The sequence below is a fragment of the Somniosus microcephalus genome, chromosome 12 (assembly GCF_052327205.1).
Source record: "Somniosus microcephalus isolate GS21.2 chromosome 12, FLI_Smic_1.0, whole genome shotgun sequence".
NCBI classification, from domain to species: Eukaryota; Metazoa; Chordata; class Chondrichthyes; order Squaliformes; family Somniosidae; genus Somniosus; species Somniosus microcephalus.
Window position 1 is genome coordinate 122,111,901 of NC_140998.1, and position 13,783 is coordinate 122,125,683.

General features: G+C 40.9%; 1 protein-coding gene across 8 annotated transcripts in view; it reads left to right on the plus strand.

Annotated features, from left to right (window-relative positions):
* The window catches only part of LOC147109494 (ryanodine receptor 3-like), a 506,629-nt gene that overhangs the window by 453,477 nt on the left and 39,369 nt on the right, over positions 1-13,783 (plus strand). For all 8 annotated transcript variants that reach the window (XM_086003490.1, XM_086003491.1, XM_086003492.1 and 5 more), the window contains 6 exons: positions 1,803-1,884; positions 2,542-3,860; positions 3,971-4,020; positions 4,125-4,293; positions 6,814-6,900; positions 13,009-13,185. In XM_086003490.1, the coding sequence (XP_085859616.1) occupies positions 1,803-1,884; positions 2,542-3,860; positions 3,971-4,020; positions 4,125-4,293; positions 6,814-6,900; positions 13,009-13,185 (1,884 nt within the window). The remainder of the gene's footprint in view (positions 1-1,802; positions 1,885-2,541; positions 3,861-3,970; positions 4,021-4,124; positions 4,294-6,813; positions 6,901-13,008; positions 13,186-13,783) is intronic.

Consider the following 13,783-nt stretch of genomic DNA (forward strand, 5'->3'; position numbering starts at 1 on the left):
TTGAATGGTGTGAAGTTGCTGTATTTCCACAGTAATTGCAAACTAAACCTGCCACAGAAAGTTAAGTCTTGTCCATTCCAGTCTAACTACCCATTTAACAAAGTGAAAAGTTAATTACTGCCAATCAAACTCTGGCACTGAAAATTAACTATTACAAGTGTGGAGTCTCATTTCTTCAGCTATTGTTGTTGAAGATTTAAAAAATGTTACATTTTTAATTAAAACTTTTTTTTACTTTTCCTTTATTTATCTTTTTTCTCTCGCTCTTAATCCAATCTTTCTTTCCCTCTCTCTATTTCTCTTTCTAAACCTGACACTCCTTAAAACCTAGCTGTTTGACCAAGCTTTTATCCCACTCCAGGGACTTGAGCACATAAAGCTAGGCTAACACTCCAGTGCAGTGCTGAGAGTGCTGCACTGTCAGAGGATTTTGGAGGAGACGTTAAACCGAGGCCCCGTCTGCTCTCTCAGGTGGACGTAAAAGATCCCGTGGCACTATTTCAAAGAAGAGCAGAGGAGTTATCCCCGGTGTCCTGGCCAATAGTTATCCTTCAACCAACATAACAAAAACAGATTATCTGGTCATTATCGCATTGCTGTTTGTGGGACCTTGCTGTGCGCAAATTGGCTGCCACGTTTCCCACATTAAAACAGTGACTTCACTTCAAAAGTACTTCATTGACTGTAAAGCACTTTGAGGCGTCCGATGGTCGTGAAAGGCACTATATAAATGCAAGTCTTTCTTTTTTTCTTTCTTTATCTGCCCAAATTTCTCTCTGTGGCTCGGTGTCAAATTCTTTTGTCTTATAAGGCTGTGAAGCGCCTTGGGACGTTTTACTCCATTAAAGGCGCTATATAAATACAAGTTGTTGTTTCTGATTTGACATTGAATTTGTCCACTCTAATTTAAACTTACTTCATAGTCCTTGCGCTGTTAATTTCACAATCCTTCAATCTGATTGGTTAAGGAGACACACAGTTGCTTTCCCTGTTCACTCAGGTCCTAGATGCCGTTTCCCTCACTACGACATTATCAGCTCGCACTTTCAGCAACTTGCCATGCAAAAAATTTAAAAACCTAAACATGTAAGGGAAGTCTAACTAATGGCAGATGCCGTTAGATGCCCTGCCACAGCAAATTATGGCCACTTATTTCAATAACAATATAATGCTGTAAAATGCACTAATTGTTAAAGATATGTAAAATGGGAAAGTGGAGGAGCAGTTGACAGCTGAAGTACAGTATAGTCAAATAATTCATCAGAAGTACTCCATGGGCAGTTTATCATTTCTGACTGCACAAGACAAGATAGTTGAGACTGGTAAACTTGCCCACTGGAAACACTTGAATTTTAACACTGCCCCTGGGTTATCTAAACCATAGGTTCTTTCGATTGTCGCAATACTGGGTTACTTCAGGATAACAAGGCAAGAGACTCTCCTAGCATAGCATTCAGATTCTTTTCTACTTAATTTGATATTTTTAAAAAAGTGAATGAATCCATATTTATATTCTTCTAAAGTTGCAACTGTCAAAGCTGTTTTGACTTCTCTTGCTGGAAGCCTTTACAGTGACAGTATTTAACACGATCTTCATCCAGAGCTTGAGTGTTTATATATGTTAAAATACTGATATTGAAATATTTTGATAGATTTGTTTCTAAGCTATTTTTTTTCCTCTCTTGACCTTTCTAAGTGTCAATTCAAATTATGAAAGATAACTAAATAGCTGAAGGCTTGTTTCTTTTCCATTATTTGAAAATGAACTAATAAAAATTTGAAATGTTTGTTTTTGTTTTTAGGATTCCAGCCAGATTGAGTTGCTGAAGGAGTTGTTGGATCTGCAGAAAGATATGGTGGTGATGCTGTTGTCACTGTTGGAAGGTTAACATTTCTTACATGCTATGCATCTTTAGAAGATCAGTTAGCATCTGGTTTAATAATGGTAGCATGTTTAGCTAATGCTGTGAATGTTCCCATCTGTCAAAGTACTTTTTTTGTCAAGCATTTGCATCACTTACCCTTTATACATCATTTTTATAATAATATTGTCCAGTTACTAATGACCAGTTCTGCATCATTTAAAATGCTTCATTAAAGTTAATCAAGTCAGTAAAAATATTTTGAAGGTTGGTCTTGATTGTATCTTACTCACTGGAGTGACGTGTGTGTGTATATATATATATATATATATATATAATATATTTGTGTGACTGCAAAAATAGTCATCCTACTTTATTTGTGTTTGTGTCCCAAATTGAAACTACATAAGGGTTTTTATAATATCTCTTTAAACTATTTTTTGTTTCAAGTTTAAATTTTTTGGGTAATAATTTGAATGCAGTTGTGCTAAAGCTTTGGGGGGGGGGGGAGGGGGAACCCAGACAATTGCATTTGTTTTTATTGAATTCTTTATGCAGTGACAATTTCTTGTAAATTGGCTTATTAGTTTCAAAATTTCATACATATGGATTTAGGAATTTGTTTTTTAAAACTCTTTGTGTTTATTTAAATTTACTGTTTTCTTCTCTACAATCTTAGGTAATGTCGTAAATGGAACTATAGGCAAACAGATGGTAGACACGTTGATTGAATCTTCCAGCAATGTGGAAATGATACTGAAGTTCTTTGATATGTTTCTTAAATTAAAGGATATAACCACTTCTGATACCTTCAAAGACTATGACCCAGATGGTAAAGGAGTGATCTCAAAAAAAGAATTCCAAAAAGCTTTAGAGAGTCAGAAGAAATACACACAATCAGAAATAGAGTTCCTACTGTCTTGCGTTGAAGCAGATGAAAATGATATGTTTAACTATATAGAATTTATTGACCGATTCCATGAACCAGCCAAGGACATTGGTTTTAATGTAGCTGTATTACTGACCAACTTATCTGAACACATGCCCAACGACAGCCGTCTGAAGACCTTTTTGAAACCAGCACGAAGCGTTCTCACATACTTTGAACCCTATTTAGGACGCATTGAGATTATGGGTGGTGCAAAACGCATAGAAAGGGTCTACTTTGAAATCAGTGAATCAAGTAGGACACAGTGGGAGAAACCTCAAGTCAAGGAATCCAAAAGGCAGTTCATCTTTGATGTTGTGAATGAAGGAGGAGAATCAGAAAAAATGGAACTTTTTGTGAATTTTTGTGAGGACACCATATTTGAAATGCAACTCGCATCTCAAATCTCTGAACCTGATGCAGCTGATAGAGCGGACGATGATGACGAGGAGCCTACTCCAATTGAAGAAGAAGAAGAAGAAGAAGATGGGGAGGTGCTTCAGTCCTCAAGTGCATTTGCATCAGCTTGTCATGGTTTCAAAACTAGTTTGTTGAAATTTTTCAGCCTCTTCACATTTAAAAATATCAAAAGACAATACAAGAAAATTAAGAGGATGACAACCATGGAGTTAGTAAAGGCATTTTTCTCCTTCTTCTGGATGCTGTTCATTGGCCTTGTCTTCTTTATTTTCAATGTAGTACAAGGACTTTTCCAGATTGTGTGGAGTGCCATGTTTGGTGGCGGCTTAGTTGAAGGTGCCAAAAACATCACTGTCACAGATCTTTTAGCTAGCATGCCTGATCCAACACAACTTGGAATTCATGGAGATGTGGCTGAGTCAGAAAGAGCAGAAATTCCTGAGACAGGTGTTCTAGCAGAGCTTGAGTCCACAGTACAAGGTGAGAAAAGTGAAACAGAGATGATGCCCAATATATTTGGTACAGGTTCGAAAAAAGGAGGCAAAGCAGCAGGAGACATTCATGGAGGTCTGGGGGATGTCGCAGAAATTATAGGAACAGACAGCCCTCCTAGTATTGAAAAAGCATATTGTCAAAAAAAGAAATCAGAGGTAGGTTTTGAAAACATGTTCCGTTTTACAAAACTTCAACTTCAGTATTTTAATTCTCATAAAGCTTACAGTCTAAATGTTTTATTGTCCTTTTTATCCTGAATTTCAAGGTTGAGCAAAAGAATAAAGCTGAGAATAAAACAGAGTCTGAGAAGGCTGAGTAAGTTCCTCTTGCAGCAAATTGGTGCAGAGAATTTCAGTTAAAATTATGAGTTATTGCCAGGTAAGTGACTTCTGTTTCCTGGTGTGCTCTTGCCTTGATAGCACAGAGGATGGCGAGAAGAAGGACAAAGCCAAAGAGGAACAGCCAATCGAAAGTGAGGGAAAAGAGCAAAAGGAAAAGAAGAGACGACGTGGACAGAACAAAAAAGAGTCAGAGGTGTTCTTCGCAAACTTCTGGGAGGGACTGGAAATTTACCAAACCAAAATGGTGGTACGTGGCTAGGTTTTGTATTTAGGTTGTGTGTTTGATGCTATAAGTATATATTATATAAAATAAGTTTTAGCTTAAATTTTGTCCCATTTCTCTTTACTAAATGCAGCAATATTACATACAAGGGGTGCAACACTGGAGTTGTGCAGTAACGTGATATTCCTTGAAAATGATTTTGCTTTTAGCTGTTGAAATTTGTTACATGTCTTGTTTTAGGACGGGGATTTTTTTTCATATCATGATAAGCTTGTTACCTCCAGACTCCATATGCCAATGCTCTCCTGACTGGTCTCCCAGCTTTCACCCACCATAAACTTCAGCTCATCCAAAACTCTGCTGTCTGCTTCCTAACATGCACCAAATCCTGTTCATCCATCACACCCCTCTGTGCTTACTGACTTACATTGGCTCCCGGTCCCCTAACGCCTCCAATTTAAAAAATCTCGTCCTCATGTTTAAATCCCTCCATGATCTCACTCTTCCCATCTCTGTAAACTCCTCCAGCCCTACAACCTCCCCCTCCCTTCCCAAATTCGCTCTTTCCCTGACTGTGGCCTTTTGTCCATCCTCCGCCTGCCTTTGGCCTACCATTAGCAGGCATACCTTCAGCCATTTAGGTCCCTCACACTGGAATTCCCTTCCTAAACCCTTCTGCTTTTCCACATCCCTCTCCTCAGCTCTTTGACCAAGCATTTGGTCACCACTGCTAATATATCCATCTTTGTCTCAGCATCCATTTTGTCTGATAATGCCTCTGTGAACTACCATGGAACATTTTTCTATGTTAAAGGTGCTGCATAAATGCCAACTGTTGTATAGCATAGGATGCAGGTGCAGAATTCCATTCTGCTGAAAAGCACACCTACGGATTGAAAATATTTCTACTTTCTGGTTACTCATCTTTGAGTAAGATTGCAAATTGAGATATAGCTTTTCCAGTACTCCATTCCTACTAGGACCAGGGCTGAAATGTCACAATCTCTGACACAACAATACTATCTTTTCACCTCTGGAAACTGAATTTAAATCCAGCCAGGAATAATTTGATGAAACTCTTTTCCGTCTGCTGGTTGTACGGGTCGTCTGCTATAATAAGTTTGAACAATCCACAACCCAGCTCCTTGGGCCACAAGGATTGCTGGTGTCAAAACTAGTGCAGTAGCGAGTTTTAATGTATTACCAACATGGCAGCGGGTTCACAGCGGGGTCCCAACCCACTGGGGAAAAAAACTTTCCCAGATGGCCTGCCACCGATCACACCTGCTGACCCCTCCCGGAAAATCCAGCCCAGTCTTTGCAGCAACATGCGTTGATCCAGTTTGATTCCCAGAGGAATTTTGGGATTAGGCAAAAACATACTAATATTCCATTAATACTAACTCATCAATGTACTACAAATAATTGCATACTTAGCAAAAGTGTCACCTCCACTGCCAACCCCCTCACACCTGTACTTGTTCAGAATATTTACTAAAATGAATTTGCATAACAAATTGAATTTTGAACATAAATTAGGATTTCAGACATTATTTCCAATTTATTGACTTAGTAGTAAAAATGTACTCCTAAGTGCGTGTATTTGAGAAATTTGCTACAACATTGACTGTGCACTTTGCTTTGCATAATGCCAAAACAATCACTGGTGTAGTAAATCTCGCAATGTACACACTTTAATCAAGATATCCAAATGATATAAAATACACAATGAAGCACATGTAAAACTCAATGTTAATTGACCACCCTTTCCTCTGTCATCAGTGTATATATTTCTAATATATTGTCACCTCAATAAATGAGTACATCCCTGGGCTGAAATTACATTGAATTGAGGCTGTGATATCATCGATAAAGAACTATCCTGCTAGGTGATTGATGGGCAGGGCTATGATGGCAATTCTTTGGCAGCTGAAGTGCAAAATTGAAAGAGTATAAATATGACAGTATTTATTAGAAAGTTATTTTATGTAACTGAACTCAAACATTCTACATAGGTTCATTGTTAGCTTCTACTTTTCAGTTTCGATTGTATTTAAACAATTTTTAAATTGTTACAAGAAAGGATTGATGGAGTAGGGACTGAATTCGAACGTCAGCTGATGTATGCACTTGGGTTTTTTGCAGACAACAAAAGGTTCTCTATTTAGCGTCACACTGATTGAAGCCATGGTTTTTTACTGATTGAAGGGAATCAAATTAGCTGCTGCTCCAGCTTCAGTAACATTTCAGCAACTTTCACCAGATGGCTGCAGAATACGGGTACAGGATGTGAATCCATCCACTTTCAACCGCCCGTCCTATTTTGTCAGTGGGAATCCAGAGAGACTGCCATGATTTTAAGTTGATGTGGCTGCTGCAGAAGTTACACTTCAATACAAATGTTTCTACAGCAGACGGAAGAATTTTCTTCCATATAATATAAGAATGCGATAAAATAGGAGTCACATGTAAAATATCAAATTAAATTGGTCTGTGATTCTGTTTAAATATTGGTACATCACAAGTGAATTATTTTGGTTTCAGAATTATCTAGCCAGGAACTTCTACAACCTGAGATTTCTAGCTCTCTTCGTGGCATTTGCTATCAACTTCATTCTGCTCTTCTACAAGGTACTGAAAATAGCGTGAACATTTGTTTTTTGCTTTTTTTATTATTGCAGTTTTGCATTGCATACTAATATACTCGCAACAAGCAACACTACAAGTAAAGAATAAGAAAAAGAAAATGTCATACTGTGCAGCAGAAAAATAAGAGTGCGGCAGTAACAAGTTCCTAACCATCAAACACCGGAGAAGATTAAATCACCCAACAGATCACAAGCTTAAGACAAATTGTATTTGTGGTGAGAGTTTCAATGAGAATTCAACCATAAGAGGCCTATTCAGGCCCAATGTTAGCAGGTAGGACTAGGACAGTAAGTCACAGAATTTACACTGGGAAAGATTTTTATATGATTTTCAGGCCCCCAAAGGATCAGTCGAAGAAGAGGGGACCAGTAGTTGGAGCAGAGAAGTGGGCACCCTAGCTCCAGGTATCACAGGAAAATGGGCAAACAGTAGTATGGGGAGGTGAAAGGACAGGTGCAGTCAGGGCGATGTTTACGGCAGCACCCTCTCCCAATGGCTTTTAATGCTTTAAACTAAAGGGAAGTTAGTATATACAGTCTATTCCTGATCATTTGAAGTTGTGAAATTCAAATAACTAGGTATGAATTCAAATTACTACATAATATGAATTCAAACTACACTTTAAAAAAATTTCCAGTACTGTTTTACTTCCTTAAGCATAATTTAAATTTTTTAGTGCAAAGATAGTGTAGGAGTAGACTGTTCCTTTTTCTAAATAGCATGTTAGCCAGAGTATACGAAAAAATTCAATTTGAATTTTTCATGAAGTATGCAGTAGTTAATTATTTTCCTGTGTGCATGTGAGTAATTTGAGACATGCATTCTTGGAAGCAACAGGTGACTTTGGAGCAATGGTTCCCAAGGCTCTCCACCACTGCAGTTTTCCTCATGTCATGTCTGGGTATGTTGTAGACTAATTGATAGAGATTGATTGCTATGATTAATCAATCACTCCATTATCATTGTATCATGTGACTACCAGGATAGTAGAGGGTGAACCAGATGGACCTTGCTCTTTCTTCAACTAGCAATTCTTATGTTCCTATGAATCAAGGGTGGGGCTAGATCTGGCACATGGTGTGCAGTTTTGATCACTCTACGGCCAAACAATACAGATGCATTAGAAAGGATTCAGAGAAGACTGAACAAAGTGATTCCCATCCTTAGGAAATTAAGTTATAAAGCGGCTCAAGTGATTGAGCTTAGTCTTCGTTTCTCTGGCAAAAATGAGTGGAGAAATGATAGAGGTCTTTAAAGACGTAAGATAGGATTGAAGGAAGCAAGCTATTTATGTTAGTTCATAACAATAGAATGGTACGAAGCTCACAAGTATCAAACAAGATCAGAGATTAGAAAAAAACTTTTCCCACTGTATAGAAGACAGATTATCAGAGATGGTAATGGCTTCAAAGTCCAATTTTAAAGGATTGATATCTGTTGAGGAGAGATTGAGTGTTTTAAGGATTTAGGGAGCACCACCTGATTTTTTTCCAGGAACAATGGGAGATGGAAATTGGGGTCACTTTATAAAAATAAAAAAAATCAGTAGGTTGTGTGAAAAGGAGGTCCATGACAGAATAATCATTTTATGGGCTCGGGATGAGTGGGTCTGATGCCCTTTTCTCACACTGGACTTTACGTTCTTATGAATTGAAACTAACAATAACTTGGCACAGCCAGTTGGATGATTTAACCTTAGGAAATCATACAGGTTATATTTAAAAAAGACAGTAAATTGATCTTAACTAAAACGGTTTAGTAACATGCTGAATCTTCCATTCAGTCTCGGCAACAATGGCATTACCAAGATCAGGAATTCACCAAGGGAATTGTAGCTGTAAACCCAGCTGTTAAAACTCCAGCATGCTGTGCCACCCCTGAACATTAAGCCTTTTAACAAGGATCTACCAAGTCAGAACTGAATTTAAATAGAAATGAAGAGAGAAAACAGAAAATTCTAGAATGAAACAGGTCTAGCAGTATTTCAGATGAAAAATAAAAATGAAAAAACATTTCAGCTGATAGAAACATTCATATCTTTTTATTCTTTTCAGAATGTGGACAGAGCTACTGTTTACTCATAGCATTTTATGTTTTTATTTCCGAAACAGTTTGTCTTGATTAAAAATAGAGGGGGAGAAATTCATTATAGCCCAGGAATGGGTGGTAACTTTTGAAAAGTTTGAGAATTAGCGCCAGGTGCTAATGAATCACACTGCACACAAAATTGAGTCTCATTGCACAAAGAAAGGATTGGAGCACTAAATCAAGCGCTAATGGCCTAGCTCAGTGGTGCTTTTTTTTTTTGTTTGTTTTTTTGGTTTTTTTGGGCTCAGTGGTGTTAAACTCGAAGCACTGACCAATATCAGGTGCAGTCTAATCACAAGTCATCATTGCCACAGGCGCATTCCAGTTCTTAAAGGGGAGGTTCATTGATGCTGCAGAACCTCATTCTCATCATTGCTGGCTGTGCAGCCATCTCAGCCAGCAGCAGCAGGTCAAGGAGAAGGAGCTGGATGACTCAAGCTGCCCTCATGGCCCTTCTCCTCCCTCTGGCCACACATTCCAATCTTTCTCGCTGCCTCCATTCCCTCCATCGTAGATCCTGGAGGGCAAGGTCGACTGCCAGTACAGCCCCCATTAATGTAACCAAGTGTAGCACTTTGATATGTTGTGAGTGTTAAGTCTGTGTGTTATAGTGAGAATTACTACACAGACCACAAGAGTAAATATTAACAGGTCTTAACTAGTCAAAGGTCAGGGCGGAACTGCCCAATAAATCATTACACAGCACTTATATACCGGTGTGGTCACCACCGGTATTACAGTATACAGCAGCCAAGATAAAGTAGTGCAACCCTTAAAATAGTTCTCTTAAAGGTGGAACGGTTACATACACTACAATCCTCCCTTTTTAGCTTAACAGTATATATTCCCCATTAAACATAACATCATAACATATATACACAACTTCATGTAAAAACAGTTCACAGATTCAGTCTCTCTGGAGGCTTCCTGACTCGGTCCGGATAACGCCTCGGTGGTGTAGTAGTTTTCGGTGGTGTAGTAGGTTCTCGTTGCTGGGGTGACTCATCTAATAGTCCTTCACTGGACTTAACAGCTTGAACTTTCGTAACTTCAGAACCAGCATTGCTGACTTCTAAAGGCTCGAGTACCTTGGGAAGTTTTTCTACTTCCAGACTGATTTGGCTCAGTTCGGAGGGACCACGTGCGTGACCTGGTAGGGGTGATAATGGTTCAGATGAGTCATCATCTTCTGCTTCTTCTCTATTGTCTTCTATTTCCACCATCACTTCCGCTTTTGCCTCTGCCACCAATTCCCTGAGTGGCTTATTACTGCTGACACTGCACACAAAAGGGTGCGCTTTCAACTGATCGATGAATTTGACATATTCCCTTTCTTGCTCAGCTTTGATTCGTTTGGCCTCATCGTGCAGACGGTTTGTGTGTTCCTGATTCATTTTCTCAATCAGCTGCTTCTGCTGTCTTCCCAGATTCTCCAACTCTGTGTCAAAGAACTTTTTCTTTGCATTCCTCTTTTGCTCAAAACGGCGAATCATTTGTTCTAATTGCTGTTGCAGTTTGAAATTGAGTTGAGTTCAAGCCCGGTGTTCCTCAGAAATGTGCATGTCTGTAGACTGGACAGACTCAGAATTCTCTGTCAAACTATGTTGTTGTTGTTCAGTGGAATTCTGTTCTGATACTTTGTTCTCTTCTGAAGCATTTATGCACTCCTTCGTTTTTCCATCATTAGACTGCAAGTCCATTTTAGACTTGTCTTTTGCACATGGGCTGGTCTTACCATCATCAGTTCCAGAGTCTGAGCTGATTGTCTTCACCGAGTTCTCACTCTCTGCTTTGTCACTGTCACTGCTGCATGTGCCCTCATCCAATATTCTGGACAATCGTTCAGGTTTGACATCTTTTCTTTTTCCGGAATCTACCGTCATTGCTTTTAGGGAGTGCCAGTCCATATTTATTTTCCTGATCCACTCCCGTCCCAGAAGTGGTGGACCTCCATCAGGTAGTGCCTCTGTCAGACTTTCCCCAAACTGGCAGTATTTCGCTAGCTTACGCAGTTCAATTAAATACTCTGCGTTGCTTTCCTCTTTCCGTTGCGTTCTCGCATAAAATTTAAATCGTTCCGCTAACATCAGCGGTGTGGGGTTCAAATGATTTCTCAGGACAGCAACAATATTAGCGAAAGCCTGATTCGCCGGTTTAGCTGGTGATAGAAGATGCTTCAATAGCCCGTATGTCTTCGCACCCATTGAGTTTAGTAAGGTTAGTGCTTTATCTTTATTTGATATTTTATTTGCCTTACGATATATCTCTATGCGTTCTACATACGTGGCCCAATCTTCAACATCGGGATCGAAATCGTTGATGTTACCACGCTTAGGCATCCTCGCAATCTTGAGAAACAAAAAGAAATTTTTCTTTTCTTTTTTTTTCAAAATGGCGGTTTCCCGCGCTTGTCTTCTTCCCCCGCCTACGAAAATGGCGGCTTCCCGCGTTTGCCTTTCTCCCCCGCTGGCTGTAATGGCGATTGCCGTATTGCTGCGTTCGCCCTCCCCGGCGGTTTTCGAATCGTGCCTCCCAGCCCCTCTTGCAGTCCGGTCCTTTCCCCCGGCTGCGGCTGAGTTCTCCGCGGTTTAAAAAAAAAAAATTTCTCCTGCGCCTTACGCTGACCCGGTCGCTGCCCGGCCTTTTTCACCGGTCGCGGTCGAGCTCTCTCTCGACGCTGTTGCGTCTCCCAGCCCGCTTGCAGCCCGGTCTTTCGCACCGGCTGCGTTTGCATTCACCGCGGCTCCCGTGCCTTACGCTGTCCCGGTCGCTGCGCCTCGCGGCCTCGGTAGCTGCCCGGCCTTCTTCACCGGTCGCGGTCGAGCTCTCTCTCGACGCTGTTGCGTCTCCCAGCCCGCTTGCAGCCCGGTCTCTCTCACCGGCTGCGTTTGCATTCACCGCGGCTTCCGTGCCTTACGCTGCCCCAGTCTCGGCGCCTCTGGCCCCGACTTCTGTCCAGCTCTTTTCCCCGGCCGTGGTCGAGTTCTCCGCCCTTATATCCTCCGTTTTTCCCTCCCCTACTTCCAGCCAACGTGGCCGACTTGCTGCTCGTCGCTGATCGGCTTACCCACCACCGTGAAAGAAGGGATGATCACTGCCTGTTGCTGATGGAAGGCTTCGTGTCAGAATTCTTCCTTTGCTCTGCAGACCCGAGTCTTTTCTCAGCAGAATGATGAGGGCGGATGCCTCTTCTCAACGCCCGTCAACTGCCTTGGATGTATCTCTGCCGCAGGGTAAGATCGTACTCGTCGCCACTGTTAAGTCTGTGTGTTATATTGAGAATTACTACACAGACCACAAGAGTAACTTTTAACAGGTCTTTACTAGTCGAAGGTCAGGGCGGAACTGCCCAATAAATCATTACACAGCACTTATATACCGGTGTGGTCACCACCGGTATTACAGTATACAGCAGCCAAGATAAAGTAGTGCAACCCTTAAAATAGTTCTCTTAAAGGTGGAACGGTTACATACACTACAGTGAGAATAAATGTAACTAATTGTTAGTGGCCACAACACTCCTGATACTAAACAACCTTTAAATGACTGTGCAACAGTTTAATTCAATGTCAGACTAACAAGGAAGCAGTGAAACAGCACTAACCTGACAGCTGCGACTCATTACTCATGATCCCTTTAGGTAGCGCCCCTGGAGCCGGCATCCGCCTGTTTGACGCCTCCTCTCCCTGTCGCGGCGAGGCAGCCACTGACGTCACGATCTGCCTGGTGCTGAGGTCCCCGGCAGTAATTCATAGCGGCAGCGCTATGGGGGTGGGGGGGTGGGGGCTGTATTTGGCGTGCGTCGCTGGATTCACCTCGCCCAGGCACTACTGCATCAGAGCCCAATTAGCGCCCCCGCCAGGCACTAACAGGAGGTGCTAACCAACTGAATTTTTCCCCCAGAAACTTTACAAAGTTGAAAATATATTTTTTAATGTTTGCTTTAGCATGAAATACGTCATAATTTCAGAAGCATTTTGTTTTTATTTTTTTTCCTTTAAGGTGACTGACCCGCCAGCTGATGATGATGATGGTGATTTCAGTTTCTGGAATGATGATAATGTAGATTACTACGTGTTACAGGAGACTACTGGATACATGGCCCCAATGCTGACATTTCTTGCAATTATTCACACTATCATCTCAAGCCTTTGTGTCATAGGGTACTACATATTGAAGGTAGAGTACAGCATCTTTCAAACTCTCCCACTTTGAAAAGCCTGAAGTACAGTGATTTATCACTTTACACCTCTTCAGGAAGTGGTTCTGCCATCCAAATGTTCAGTCCTGCTAACTGATAAAATCACCCCATTTACATTGTGAGGTGGTTTTGAAAGGAGCCAGGGAAGAAGAGGAAGCAAGAAGCAGGCTGAGTAGTTGAAATGCTCCCACTGACCTCTGTAGAGGCAGCAAAATATGAGCATCACTCCTATGTACAGAGCATCCCCTCGCCGTCAAACACAATAGGAAGCACAATCTCTCATATGCTGGGGTGCAATAGGGCTCGTACCCAAAGAAGTCCAATATTTATTTCAGAGCACTGCCACCAATGGTTGCTACCATTTTGGAGACGGCACTGCTGCTTTTGTATCTGGTTTTGCGCTCATTACTTAGTATGTAACTTTCATAGCCGTTTATGGCAGACGGAACCAAAGTTGCAAACTGCAGTTTAAAATGCACATGCAGTAGGAGCCTTGGGTAACATTACAGTGGTTCTGTAATAAAAATACAAAATAGGTATAGTGTGGCATTACATACCTGAAATGTTGTATAATAG